At 35.8% G+C, this 15,212-nt stretch overlaps 1 protein-coding gene across 1 annotated transcript; it reads left to right on the top strand.

Annotated features, from left to right (window-relative positions):
* Window positions 1–39: 39 nt before the first annotated feature.
* hck (HCK proto-oncogene, Src family tyrosine kinase) lies at window positions 40–15,154 on the top strand. The gene is made up of 13 exons (XM_067372362.1): window positions 40–338; window positions 3,269–3,393; window positions 4,856–4,895; window positions 5,244–5,340; window positions 5,427–5,522; window positions 7,505–7,608; window positions 7,726–7,875; window positions 8,005–8,157; window positions 9,646–9,828; window positions 9,908–9,984; window positions 10,977–11,130; window positions 11,245–11,376; window positions 13,965–15,154. The coding sequence occupies exons 2-13, from the start codon at window positions 3,277–3,279 to the stop codon at window positions 14,165–14,167; spliced, it is 1,506 nt and encodes a 501-aa protein (XP_067228463.1). The 5' UTR covers window positions 40–338; window positions 3,269–3,276; the 3' UTR covers window positions 14,168–15,154.
* The last annotated feature ends 58 nt before the right edge of the window (window positions 15,155–15,212 follow it).

Below are 15,212 nucleotides of genomic sequence, written 5' to 3'. Positions count from 1 at the left end.
CTCCCTATCTAGACAGCACTGTAGCTACAGTCTGCGCTTGCGGCATTTCCGCCCTCATGATCTCGATGTGAGTCGGGTGGGCTCATTGTGCATGAATGAGCTGAACTGACTCGGAACACGCCTGGAGTCTGAAGCTGTTGTCTACTCAGGCATCTCAGTAATATTTGAGACACGGCCGCCAACTTCCTCTGGACAGTTAGTGAAGCTGTCAGTCTCTCGGAGAGGGTGAAGCGCATCACTGCGATGGAGTAGCCGGTGTGAAGAGACTTCATTTTCTCGTCGTTGGAGAAACTTTGTGAACAAAGAAAATACTTTTAGACTGGATTGCGATTGAAGAGGTGAGATTGCTTCAAATATATATATGTGTATTTTATTGTTTTACTTCATTTTATTATTTATAATTTCAAATATATATATTATATCTTTTTTTTTTTTTAGTCAAACGTCGAAGACTTTTTCTAACGTCTATACCCTTTTTCTTTGAAGTTGATTTCCCATTTTCGTTTTTGAAACGAGGTTTCTACCTTTCATAACTAGCTAAATTAGGTTAAATAGTAGCCCTAATAGGTCTATTAACATTTAATATAAATTATAGCCTATGTGTGCTTAATGTTGATTGTCATAAGCTACTCTGTCCAACTTTTGCAGTTTCACTGTAAACTAGAATCAGTGGCCTGTTGCTTAGACTAGTCCTACAAGTTAGTCATCTAATTTCTTGACTAATCATATATTTTTTACGGCTATTACATAAGATTGATCTAATCTGTAGAACTGAAGCCCAAAGTCATTGCTGCAGTCTTTCCTCTTGGCTGTTGTGTTCATGCAAAATGGACCCTTCTTCTCTTTTGATGTATAATTGGTTCATATGTCATCAAATAATGAAGTTGTTTATTCTTTTTCTGAATTCAGGGTTAGTTTCTAGTGTATGTCGCAGTTCCTGTATCAGATACTGCATGTTTAAAAGCAGTCACCTGTGTTTGAGGAACCTGCATGTTTATTCGAAATAGTATCAGGCTTTATCTTTAGTCATACTGGTACTTCCATAGTTCACTAGTTTTACAGAACACACCAATATCAGAGGACTCATTTTAATATTTATCTTCCTCCTCAGAGGATCCATGTCCTCATGTAAAGTGAGACTCTTTAAACACTCTTTACATTCACCTTTCTCTGTTGGCTGTCTGCCTGCTGAAGTAGAGAAGCGTGCCGTGTGTTCAGACAGTGTGATTCTGGGACAGAAGACAAAACACAATGAGAGAGCCCTGACAAGGAAGGTGGAACTAACACATCTCACATTTGCATGCGTGTGGTTAAAGGGAAAGAGCTGTAGTTCTCCTCGTGCTCCTGTGGGAAAAGTGGAGGTGGTTCGTCCGAGCTCTGGGCCTTTGAGGGACGAAGCGATCTTTGAATGGAATGGGCGACGCTGTCGAAAGGCAAATCTGAACATTTCCTCCGGGAACGATCGGTTATCAAATCCCGAGTCGGAAGAAGGAAATGTACTTGTGATCAAGCCAGCAATTAAGCAGGTTAAGAGGAGACGAACTGAGTAAAGGCTTGAAGAGCTTTCAACCCCCTTGTGAAAAAGAAGCACACGTTTAGTACAGAAATATTTAAAAGAAGAGGCCTAAAGGGATAGATCACCCAAAAAAATTAATTCTGTCATTAATTATTCCAAACCTGTATGAAGTTCTTTCTTCTGCTGAACACAAAAAACATATTTTGAATATGGGTAGCCAAACAGTTCACGGATCCCACTGACTTCCACAGTATGGGAAAAAATACTATGAAGGTCAAAACGGCTCATCAACTTCTTTTGTGTTCAGCAGGAGACAGAAATTCATACAGGTTTGGAACAATTAATGACAGAATTTTCATTTTCGGGTGAACTTTCCCTTTAAAGTGTGCTTTTTTGACCCACTTAAGTAGGACTTAAGTATGTAATGGTAAACTAAACTATAATATAGTGCGTTAGTATCTTAGTCAACACATCAAAATAAGTGTACTTAAATGTACTTTAAAGTAATTGACATTATTACTAAATGCACTTTTTAAGAAGCATAGTCATGAAAGTGTCTTTACACTTAAGTGGCCTTTTATTTCAGTAATATTATATTATCCAAAAGTAAAGTTCTTTAAAAATATACTTTGCATAAAATTGAGCGCCCTTCTTTATCACAAGTCAGCCAGTTAGAATAAAAAAACATTTGAAATGAACAGCCAACCAAAAGTAACACTTCAAACAGAGAGAAAGCAGAACATGGGTGAACAAGCTAAAGGAAGCAAGCTCTTAATGCATCACAAATTTCTCAAACTAATTGCATTCACTGAAGGAGGAAACTTGAATTAGAACTCGGCTGTTCAACACAACTGATTCTCAAATAACATCTACGTCTTCATCCTGGTCACCTGCAGGACAAACAGACTGGCCGTTAATATGAAACATGTCGTTTTGTTTGTGGTTTTGTGTGAGGTCGTGTGTCATGTGTAAAGGTGCATAAGTTAATGATCAAACTGGAAAGGAGACATGAACCTACACCGTTACAGCGAATTGCTGCTGTCGTTCGACTCGATGTAAGGGTTCTTGGGCGATCGCCACAGAGAGGCCGAAGAGCTTAGAAACATCTCCGTTCACCTCTCATTCAAAGGCTGATTTCTGCTTCCAACAATCATCCCAGCTGGAATCTTATTTGTGAAGGAGGCAGCTCTGTGTGTTTTGGTTGGTTAATTTCTGCTCTGTGACACAGGGTGATTTAAATCGGCTTGAACATTAGGCCTTAACTAACCACAGTTTCCACTGAGCAGCTTCCGCATGTGCATGTGTGAGAGAGTTAATGACAAAACCACAGGCGAGTGTGAACTGCAGCCTACAACGTGGAAGTCTCCTCAAGAACCCGGTTATTTCGACTTTCACTAGTTTAATCGGTCACGGCTGCACTTCCAAAAAAAACATACGTTTGAGTGGATTGTAGCAACCAGGACTCTACAATCTACTTATTATGATGATTTTAGGAAATAATGTTAAAAATCCTAATCTGAAATATCATCTCACCACTTACCACTTAGGTTAATTTTGTTTGTAGGGCAAAATCGTGGTGTGTTTAATACACTATGAGTCTTGTATGACATCAAAATATGCATCATACATGCTTTCTGAGCAACAAAAGTGGGCGTTGTTTGGTGGGAACCATCTCTGATTTGCATTTTATTTTCTATTTGAAATGGCTGTTTTTACAACCTGCATTAGTCTCCTCTTTGGTGATCTCTGCAGGCCTCAAAATGGGCTGTGTGGGGACTAAACCGGAGCAGGATCCTATTGGCAAATCGATGGGCAACGATGACAACCGCAACCTGACAACACATTACTCCAAAGACCCCACGACAGGGAGCAAGGACGTAAGTAGAAGACGCAGAAGTTCAAGTTGATTGTGGCACCAATGGTCTCTACTTGTCATGATATTGGGAAATAATTTCCATTTAACATTGGAGATCCTAATCTGAAGTAACATCTCACCACTTCTTTGTGCTTTTAGTCTGTATGTGTAATATGTATGGCATATTACAGACATGTTTCCATCATAATCTGTACCATACATGCTTTCCGAGCAACAAAAATGGGCGTTGTTTGGAAGGAACGACCCCTGATTTATATTTTTTAGTTTCCAGTTATATTTTATATATATAAAAAAACATTTCTGAAAAACGATCTTTTTTTGGGGGGGTTTTGCTGAGAATTGTTTTCTTCTGAGAAAGTGCTGATTGAGTTGAAATGTTGAGATGAGCTAAACCATCAGTATCGGTTGTTTCAGCATATTTTTTGCTTTCGTTTACTGCACTTCTACTTACTTCGAGACAGAGCTGTGAACCGCTAAAGTACAGCTGTACAATATCATCTTGACTTTGCATAACTTTTTTTTTTACCCAACCTAACCTGTTAATTGCCCTTTTTAAGCACAGATCTGAACTTAAATGGTTCATGAATGCTTTGGAATACAGACCAAATGCTTTTTAAAGAAGCTTTAACGTAATCTTCGGCAGAATATAGCAGAAGTGAAAGCACTTCCAAAAATGAAAGGGTTAAAAAGCTTACTGTAAAGCAGATGTACTGAAATAAACTTTTTATTTTGTACAAAATCTATATTTTACAAGTAATTTGGATGTCTAACCAAGTTGTGTTCCAAATTTGAAATGGATATCAGAAAAATGAAGCTCACTAAAAGGTTTTTAAAATACTTTTTCCATTGTAACACAATGCAAAATGTGATAATTCGAATGAATTTATGATTATTACTAAAAAAAATGACTGCTAAAATGTGATGCAGAAAGAAGATACAGCCCTAACCCTAACGTCTAATAGCCGTCCAAACACAGCCCTGACGTCTAGGCTAAAACAATTTGGGCCGTCAGTGAAAATTTAATATACGAAATGAAACCAAACACCTTATAATCACTGTTGACTTTGCTTATATGATGAACTACAGGTATCATACATCTCGCAAGTAATTTTGGCAAAAAAGACATGCACAAATTCAAGATTATGTTTGGCTGGATGTGGGTTACTATAGCCGGTCTATGGTTAAACAAAATGGTGAAATGACGGCAGAAACACTGAGAGTTAACAGGATATACTCTATATTTAGTGTGTTTACATGTTTAAATTTATCACTCTGCACTTGGGTGGTTTCTAGCTGCTTCTACCTGATTTGCATAATCACCATGAAAGAGTTTGAAATGTTTATGTGTTTGAACAGATATCCTCTATTTGGAAAGCTGCCTCAGATGACTCTGTTTTTACTCTCAGAAAAGAGAACTGAAATGTTTGTTGTCTTAAATGCTGCACCTATTTTTCCATCTACAGAGCAGATCAGCTACCAAGACAGCGACTTCAGGGGCAGAAAGTAAGTCAAAGTGTCTTTGATTTCTAGAACATTGGTTGGAGATTTCATTCAGAAAGTTAGATTATCGTAAAATTTTGAAAATACTGTGTACATGTATGGATGGTTACTGGAGCCGTTGATGGTAAATACTGTTTTCACCCGCATTTCGTTGAACCTCAAAGTGTGCAACGCTTACTAATAGTAATTACTCGTCTCAACTTTAACCATAGTATAAGACAGAACGTGCTCACCTCAAACCCTGCTGGAACCGTGCTCGGCTCGCTGCTTGCTATTATTAAAAAAAGCTTGTGAAGAGCAGAGAATGTGTGATCACAGCTCTTTCACACTGAATATTCCACTTGTCTTTAGCTTCAGAGAACATTGCCATCGCTCTGTACGACTATGAAGCTATGCATGAAGGTGACCTCGGCTTCAGGAAAGGAGACAGACTCAGAATCCTTCAGGAGTAAGTAGGCCTCTGATTCTACATCTCGCTTCTTTGATTGGTTGATTGAGTGATTGAGTGATTGAATCATTGATTGTTGTGTTTAGGTCAGGTGAGTGGTGGAAAGCAGCGTCTATCAGCACTGGTCAGGAGGGCTTCATCCCCAGTAACTATGTTGCCAAGGACACTCTGGAAACTGAAGAGTGAGTAAATATAGTTTGTGTGCTTTTGTAGTCATCAAAAATGAGATGGCAGAAACCGCCAGACGCCACTTCCCTTTGTCAGCAAAAGTCCACAGAAGAACCAATCAAAAACTGCGTATCCAATCATATGATTTCAGGATGAATGACGGTGTGTATATGAGCTGGCTTTCGATTGCCGAGCTGCACGATTTCATCAGGTTTTGTCCATTGTTGCAGTGGCAATGACAGGATTCACGAGTAGCACACAACAGTGTTCCTTTTGCTGCTGTAAAACTGACAGAAACGGACGTTTTAATGTTTCTTGTTGTCCAAAGAGGTGGACTTTGAGGTTTCTGCAAAAAAAGCACGCATGGACTTAGCTGGTTTGGCAGCAAAAGACATTCAAATTTGTTAAATACCAATGAATTGAGTGAAATTACTGAACCTAAACCTAAAGGAGCCTGATGAAAAAAATGCTCTTTTAAAAGAAAACAACTTAGAGGTTTTTGTATCTGAATATATATATATATATATGTATGTGTGTGTGTGTGTGTGTGTGTGTGTGTGTGTGTGTAGAAATGTTTCTTGAGCATCAAATCATCATATCAGAATGATTTCTGAAGGATCATGTGACTCTGAAGACTGGAGTAATGATGCTGTCATAATTCAGCTTTGATCACAGGAATAAATTACACTTTACTGTATATTCACAGAGAAAACAGTAATTTTAAATTGTAAAAAAAAAAATATTTCACAGTGTGGATCCTTTCATTTAATTTTTTTTTAATGTACATCTAAAATACTTTGTGTTATATTACTTTGGCATTTCATTTCAGAAAAGTAGTTAACACTGCTGCATGAGTGTTTATAATAGAGCGGCTGAGGAAATAATGGAAAATTCATTTATGATCACTGTAATTAATCTCCATTATTTCTGTCCTCTTTTGGGAAGTCAAAGAAATGCTATCGTAGATATTTTATTTTGCTATTGGAGCAAATGGAAATGCAAAAAAAAAAAAAAAAAAAAAGTTTCCTTTCAGTATACACTACCATTCAAAAGTTTGGGATCGGTAAGAATTTTAATATTTCTAAAAGAAGTTTTGTCTGCTCACCAAGATTGCATTTATTTAATTAAAAATACAGTAAAACAGTAATATTGTGAAATATATAATATTAAAGTGTAATTTATTCCTGTGATGTAAAGCTGAATTTTCAGCATCATTACTCCAGTCTTCAGTGTCACATGATCCTTCAGAAATCATTCTGATATGCTGATCTTCTGCTCAAGAAACATTTATGATTATTATCAGTGTTGAAAACAGTTTCAGGATTCCTTGATGAATAGAAAGTTCAAAAGAACAGCATTTATCTGAAATACAAAGCTTCTGTAGCATTATACACTACCGTTCAAAAGTTTGGGGTCAGGAAGAATTTTTATTTTTATTTTTTTGAGAAGAATTTAAAGAAATTATTTTAATTTTTTTCAGCAAGGATGCATTAAATCAATCAAAAGTGTCAGTAAAGACATTTATAATGTTACAAAAGATTAGATTTCAGATAAACACTGTTCTTTTGAACTTTCCATTCATCAAATAATCCTGAAAAAAAAATATTGTACACATTAAATGTTTCTTGAGCAGCAAAACATGATTTCTGAAGGATCATGTGACACTGAAGACTGGAGTAACGATGCTGAAAATTCAGCTTTTTAAAATGTATTACATTAGGAAACAGTTATTTTAAATTGTAATAACATTTCACAATATTACTGTTTTTACTGTGTTTTTAATGAAATAAATGTAGCCTTGGTGAGCAGACGAAACTTCTTTTAAAAACATTAAAAATCTTAGTGGTTCCAAACTTTTGAATGGTAGTGTATATATATACACACACACACACACATATACTGTATATATATATATGTGTGTGTGTGTGTGTGTGTGTGTATGTGTATGTGTATATATAACCGTACAGTTGATCTATATTTATGTCTGTGTCTTCAGGTGGTTTTTTAAAGGTGTCAGCAGAAAGGATGCAGAGAGACAGCTGTTGGCCTCTGGAAACAAAATAGGGTCCTTTATGATCAGAGACAGTGAGACCACCAAGGGTACGTCCAGACACAAGCTCTTTACACAAGGAGTGTAATCTTGAAGCATTAGCAGTGCCGGTAACAGTTTTACTTCATCCGCTCATCCACAAGCTCTTCCTCTGCTCTTCCTCTCAGGAAGCTACTCTCTGTCTGTCAGAGACTGCGACCCTCAAACAGGAGACGCTGTGAAGCACTATAAGATCCGCACACTGGATAACGGCGGTTTCTACATCTCTCCACGCATCACCTTCAACACCCTGCAGGATCTGGTCGCCCACTACAAAAGTAAGCATAAAATGCAAAGTGTGGACTACTGTAACATACATAATGGCACATTTCATTGGATAATAGACAAACACGATTGTTGACTCAGTCGGTTTACCATTAACAAATCAAATAAATGTACATCTACAGAGCAGAGCGATGGGTTGTGCCAATCTCTCACCACTCCCTGTCTGAGTCCCAAACCTCAAAAACCTTGGGAGAAAGATGCCTGGGAGATCCCACGCGAGTCCCTAAAGCTGGATAAACGTCTGGGAGCAGGCCAGTTTGGAGAGGTCTGGATGGGTAAGACACATTGAGCTTGCTGTAATATGTATTTCTTATGTGTCTGTGTACTCCAGTAAAATACTGGAATAATGGTTAGGACTCTAAATCCAGAATTTGAAGTGTTTCAGGCATTGGCAGTGAAGTGCCAATAAACCCACATTCAATATCAATACAGTTTAGGTGCAGTCACATTTTTCAATGTTCAGTGAGTGTTTGTGGGCGAAATACAGTCATTTCAATAGAAATCTACGCAATCAGGAGTGTTGCAGGTGGCTGAAAGAAATCCCCACGCACATTCACATCATGTTCAAGTTAGTAACGCCAATTCCCGCGTATTAAAGTCACGTCTTTCTGAGCTGTGCTTCATACAGTGCTATACTAGTAATGAGCAATGGATATTTTTGGACTTATTATATTATATTATATTATATTATATTATATTATATTATATTATATTATATTATATTATATTATATTATATTATATTGTATTATATTATATTATATTATATTATATTATATTATATTATATTATATTATATTATATTATATTATATTATATTATATTGACATAAAAATGTTCCATTGGTTTATTTAATATTTATTTATATGTGATTAATATTTATTATTTATTATAAATAAAAACACCTTGGTGTGTTTTATCATTAATTATTTATTAATATATGTAAACATTTTATTATGTATTATAATAAAATTACATTAGTGTTATGCATCATATGAACTATATATAATATATATTAATTTATGTTGAATATTTATTATAAATATAATAAAAATAACCTTGATGTCTTATATTTGATTACATTTATTTATTTATTAATATATTTTGGAAATACATTATAAATATAAAAGTTTAACAATGGTGTCTTATCGCTTTATTAACAGAAAATACATTAGATAAAAATGTAAGTATTCTATATGTGACCCTGGAGCACAAAACCAGTCATGAGTCACACGGGTATATTTGTAGCAATAGCCAAAAATACACCGTATGGGTCAAAATTATTGATTTTTCTTTTATGCCAAAAATCATTAGGACATTAAGTAAAGATATTTTATAAATTTCCTACCGTAAATATATCAAAAATGTATTTTTGTGAGTGGATATGCATTGCTGAGGACTTCATTTGGACAACTTTAAAGGTGATTTTCTCAATATTTAGATTTTTTTGCACTCCAGATTTTATAAATGAAAAATGTATCTTTGCCAAATATTGTCCTAACAAACCATACATCAATGGAAAGCTGTATAAATCTCAATTCTGGTTTTGTGCTCCAGGGTCACATATATAAATCACAATGACAAAAATCATTATTATGACAGTAACAATTTATTGTTTCATTAATTACAAACCTGAGAAAAAACACGAACCTGTTCCTAAAAATCTGACCGGATCCTGAACTTGATCTGAAACAGGGTCCAGTCAGACTTTGAGCAGGTAGTGAACACTAATAAGTGTAAAACCCGTCTCCGTTTTCTTCTCAGCTACATACAACAAGCACACAAAAGTGGCAGTGAAGACTATGAAGCCTGGCAGTATGTCTGTGGAAGCTTTCCTCATGGAGGCCAACCTGATGAAAACGCTCCAGCACGACAAACTGGTCCGCCTCAACGCTGTGGTCACCAAAGAAGAGCCCATATACATCATTACAGAGTACATGGAGAAAGGTGTGTGTGACTTCAGCCTCTCCAATACGAAAGCATAGCCTTCTGTTATTTATCTGTTTGTGCGTGTGTGTGTTTTCAGGCAGTTTACTGGACTTTATTAAAAGCGATGAAGGGAACCGTGTCCAGTTGCCCAAACTGATCGACTTCTCAGCGCAGGTGAGGCTTTAAAGCTCTCATTTGTTCAGTTAACCTGCTTTCCTCCCCCATATAGAATCACATGTGGTGGAAGACAGGTTTGTCCTAGCAGATTTCAATATTCAAATGTGATAACCGACTGACAGTAATATTTGTGTACAGAGATGTGTGTGTGTGTGTGTGTGTGTGTGTGAGAGAGAGGGTGGAGTCTCCCATTAACATGACAATCTATTCCCCTTTCTCTTTGTTCCTGTTCATCCAAGATTATATCAGTTTGTTCTCTCTATTGTGCAAGTGATATTTAAAACAGTAAAATATGCATCGAGAATCAGGTAATATGAAAGTTATCCTAAAAATATACAAGAAATATTGTGGTTGAGGAAGTACGACATAAGAATTGTCATTGATATTTCATTCAAGCGAGGGTGATGGTTGCAAAAAAAAGGGTGCGACACTGAGTTGGAAAGAGGAAGAGAATTGCAAGCACTTAACAAGATGTGAATCTGCCCTGACCGATAAGAGGATGCGCTAACACACGCACGCTCACACACACTAACACACACACACACACATATGATGGTTTCCATGTTTTATGTGAACTTTCCGTTGACCTAATGATTTTTACACTGTACAAACTAAATTCGATCCCCTAACCCTAAACCTACCATCACAGAAAACTTTCCGCATTTTCAACAGAACCTGATCTAGTATGATTCATGAGCTGCTTTCCTCATGGGGACCAAACATTTGTGAGTTTGTGGTCCTGGTAAACCCTGCGTTGTGTGTACAAATTTCCCCACAAGGATAGTAATACTAAAAATGTTTGACCTTGACCAAATTTGTACACACAACCTACGGTGTACCAGGACCCCACACACACACACACACACACACACACACACAGACTCATTATAGCTTATCGTACCTGTTGCTGACTAACCTATTGTTCTCTTGCTCTCAGTGACCCAAACTCTGTGTCATTAAAAGTAATCTAATTCTTTCCCTGACTTTAGATAGCAGAAGGCATGGCTTACATTGAGCAGAGAAACTACATTCACAGAGACCTTCGTGCTGCTAATATCCTGGTCAACAAGAGTTTAGTGTGTAAGATCGCTGATTTTGGACTGGCCCGTATCATAGAGGACAACGAATACACTGCCCGAGAAGGTCAGTCTGATCTGGCTCTCTGGCAGCCAACAGTGAAGCAGATTTAATATACGTTGATAACTTTTTTTTATAGGTTATTGTCAGCAGTGTTAATATGTTTTTTTGTGACCTAAGGTGCAAAGTTCCCTATAAAGTGGACCGCTCCGGAGGCCATAAACTATGGGTCCTTCACCATCAAGTCCGATGTGTGGTCCTTTGGCATTCTGCTCACTGAAATCATCAGCTACGGTCGCACGCCGTACCCAGGTTAGTGGTCACCTCAGGGCACTGTGAATATGCTAAAAGGGTCATTCTCTGGAAATGGAGCCATTCGTGCCTCCTTTTTGCATCCCTGTTTTTACCACTTATGCAGCTGAACTGTTATTTGATTGATTTTACACTGGCAACCTCAACAATTAACACAACTCAAATAATTCGAGGCAACCGACTGCCTTTATATAATAAATATTATATAAACCTAAATGATTTAAGTCTACAAAAGTACATTTCTTGACATTAAACTATTAAGTCTACTCAAATTCGTTAGAAAATGACACACTTATACTTAACCTAGTAAAAAAATAATAATAATTAGACGCATCAAATCAGATTACAAATATCTCTTGACCCTCATGCATTTGATTTCTGGGTACACTCGTTATGGTGCGGAACTGGATTCAATACAATTCCCCAAAAATCACAATATGAAAAAAACATACAATCATGCATAAATAGTTTTATTAATAGCTTTTATTTTTGACACTTTACAAAGAATCCATTTCTGAATTTATGATTTATAAAAATGTTTTTAACCACTATTTTTAAGACTGCCCCTCGATTACACATTTATAACTATAATATCTTAGTCTAACAATAAAGTAATCTTGACAAACTATATATCGTTTGAAGGCTTTCAGACTATAGTTTTCATATTTGGTGACTGATTTTCAAAAGAAATGACAGAACAATAGAGAAATAGAGATAGATGATTCTATCCGTATGTGTTATGTGTGTTTTAGGGATTTAATTCAAATCAAATAGGATGTGTACTTCATAAATATTTTGAAAATTAAGGAAATATATCACTCTTATATTGGTCACCGGTGGAGTCTGGATGTCATCTAGTGGAAAAGTTTGGTACTGCGCACAAAAAATCTTACTGAAAGTTATTTATTTGAGATATCAACCTAAAATTGGCACAGAACTTGTTTGGATATTTAGCTTTGATTTTCTTGAGGCTTTAGAGTTGAACATGTATTGTAAAATATGCATTTTATAGAAAATATAACAAGTTGTATTTTTAGATTTTAAATGTTCATAAACTTGCCTATATAAAGTGCCTATAACTTTAAACTTTACTTTTACAAACTCAAGTCTGTGCTCTGAAGTATTCAAGATTTTTAACAATTTAAGTTGGAAAAGTCATTTTCATGTCTGTGCTCAAAACGTGGGACAGACGCTTCAGGACTCCGACACACAACACACAAGTGTTTTAATTTTGGGTCTGTACAGTTGCTTTTGGGTAAAATTGACCGAAGAACAGTAAGATTGTATAAAATTTCTGTATGCACATTCCCTAAATGAGAAAAATCACCAAATCTCAAGAAAATAACATAGGGAAGTATTTCAGATAGCTTTAAAAAGCTCATTTTTTACTATCTGTGGCTGACTAAATATTTTTCAGTATTGAAATAAGCTGGAAAAAGCTTCATTTTACCTTCATAAGGGTAAGAAAAACCAGTATAGCAAAATATAACCAAAAATTTTTTATTATTTTGGGTCTGTACAATTGTCTTAGAACATTAAAATATGCAGGTCAAATTGACCCACAAACATCACAAACCTAACAGTGATTATGTGTGTATATGTCCAAACATCAGCGTGCTGAAACATGCATGTTCATGACCCTAAATGAGTCACAAAATGTCAAGAAAAAACAAAGGTTAACCAGTATTTCCAACACCTCTAAAATCAAAATGGGTCAAATTGACCCGCAAAATAACAGGAAGGTTAATAAAATCAGCTGAGTTTACTGAACTCTATTTTTTGTTTGTTTGTTTTTGAAAGAGTCTCTTCTGCTCACCAAAGCTGCATTTAGTTGATCAAAACTACATTAAAAACAAATGAAATATGAAATATTTGTGAAATTTTATTACAATGTAAAATAACAGTTTTCTATGTGAATATACAGTAAAGTGTAATTTATTCCTGTGATCAAAGCTGAATTTTCAGCATCATTACTCCAGTCTTCAGAGTCACATGATCCTTCAGAAATCATTCTGATATGCTGATTTGCTGCTCAAGAAACATTTATGATTATTATCAATGCTGAAAACAGTTGTGCTGCTTCATATTTCTGTGGAAACCGTGATACATTTTTTCAGAATTCTTTGATAAATACAAAGTTGTTTGTAACAATAGACACGTCTTTATTGTCATCCGTGCTAAATAAAAGTGTCCATTTCTTTCCAAAAAAAATAAATAAATTGTGATCACAAACATTTGAACATGATTTTCACAGTGTATTTTTAAATGTTTGTAACATTAGCTATTCTGCAAGAGACGTTCTGTTACACAGTCTAGATCTGTGATTTTCCTGTCATCATATTTGAGGGAGTATTAATGAGCACCCTGTCCAAACAGAAGCTTCAGTCTTTATCATATTTCATTATACGGATACACTTATTTTGGCACGGTCAAACTCAAAGTTTCTCTTTTTAACAATATATTTTCTGCACAAGACCAATAATATGGTGTGGAGCAATAGTATAGTTTCCAGAGAATGACCCGAAACTAACTTTATGGTAACAGAAGAAAGTTAGCGAAATCATTTGACCTGTTTCTGGTGTGTTCAGGAATGACGAATCCGGAGGTGATCCGTGCTCTGGAGAGAGGATACCGCATGCAGCGCCTGGACTCCTGCCCTCAAGAGCTGTACGACATCATGCTGGAGTGCTGGAAGAACAAGCCGGAGGACAGGCCCACCTTTGAGTACCTGCAGAGTGTACTGGAGGACTTTTACACGGCCACTGAGAGCCAGTATCAGCAACAGCCTTGAGACACACACACACACACACACACACTTTGACATGACTTCTTGCATAAATCCCTCGTTCAGGAACTCTCAAAGAAATGTACACATATGTAACTTATCCATGCTAACCTGTTGACTTTATACATATGTAGTGAAATCAAATGTGAAAAGTTATAGTGTGTTATTTAAATGACATGTAAATTAATACAATTTCAGAATCTCATTATAGCAGTTTAATTCTTTGCCTTACACTGAGTGTTGCACAACAGAAGCTATATCAATTTATCATTTAAATATACAACCGTTTTTCTCATTAACTTTTCTGATTTATTTGTAGAAACCTTACGTCAGATGTATTTCAAAACTAATATGTTTGTGTAAATGAGAATACACATAAAGAGCATTCAACTAAAGTGTTGTGATTGTTTATGAGAAGATTAATTCTAAAATTTAAGCCTACATTAGGTTTCAGGAAATGCGTAGAAATATATTTGTTCGGCTGTTGAATCGATTCTGAATTTTAGAAAAACATCTAGCCTAAGGTAGTTATGAATATCTCTTTAGTTCTGATTTTAAATACTTTGAACTTGTGTTAAAGGACTTTGTGTATTGTGATTGTATGAATTTGTAAATGATGCTTGATTTTTGAGATTTTAGGTTTATTTGGTACCTTTACAAGCCTGAAGCTATTTAATGTTTCATGTGTCTTGCTTTCACATCTTCAGTTTTGTTAATATTTGTGTAAACGTTTGTGCAATAATAGTAAAGGACATGTGAGATTCTTTTGTTTGATTCTGGTTTCTGCAGGCTTCATTAACATTAATCTCATTAATATTGTGTAAGACATGATTCTGATTATGCTGGTGATTTTCAGTTCTCCTTTCCCTGACGTCTTCTGCAAAGAGTCCCCTATGAAGACACCCTTGCTATTTTTGTATATGTTGTTACAATTAGTCCACAAAACAAATAAATGTATTTAATTTTGAGTCTATAGAGGAAAAATGTCATTCACTCTCATTCTCATAACAGCTCTACAAACTTCATTTTTTATTGGTGCATTTATTAAAGT

The sequence above is a fragment of the Chanodichthys erythropterus genome, chromosome 20, assembly GCF_024489055.1.
Source record: "Chanodichthys erythropterus isolate Z2021 chromosome 20, ASM2448905v1, whole genome shotgun sequence".
Classification (NCBI taxonomy): Eukaryota; Metazoa; Chordata; class Actinopteri; order Cypriniformes; family Xenocyprididae; genus Chanodichthys; species Chanodichthys erythropterus.
The sequence above is the reverse complement of the archived record's forward strand: the minus strand, read 5'-3'. Positions and strand labels throughout refer to the sequence as shown.

Excerpts from the sequence above, each read along its gene's own strand:
- hck (XM_067372362.1), top strand. The coding sequence starts at position 3,277 with ATGGGCTGTGTGGGGACTAAACCGGAGCAGGATCCTATTGGCAAATCG. Across the intron at positions 9,985-10,976 it reads TGATCGACTTCTCAGCGCAG|ATAGCAGAAGGCATGGCTTA; the intron begins GTGAGGCTTTAA and ends CCCTGACTTTAG. Across the intron at positions 11,131-11,244 it reads CGAATACACTGCCCGAGAAG|GTGCAAAGTTCCCTATAAAG; the intron begins GTCAGTCTGATC and ends TTGTGACCTAAG.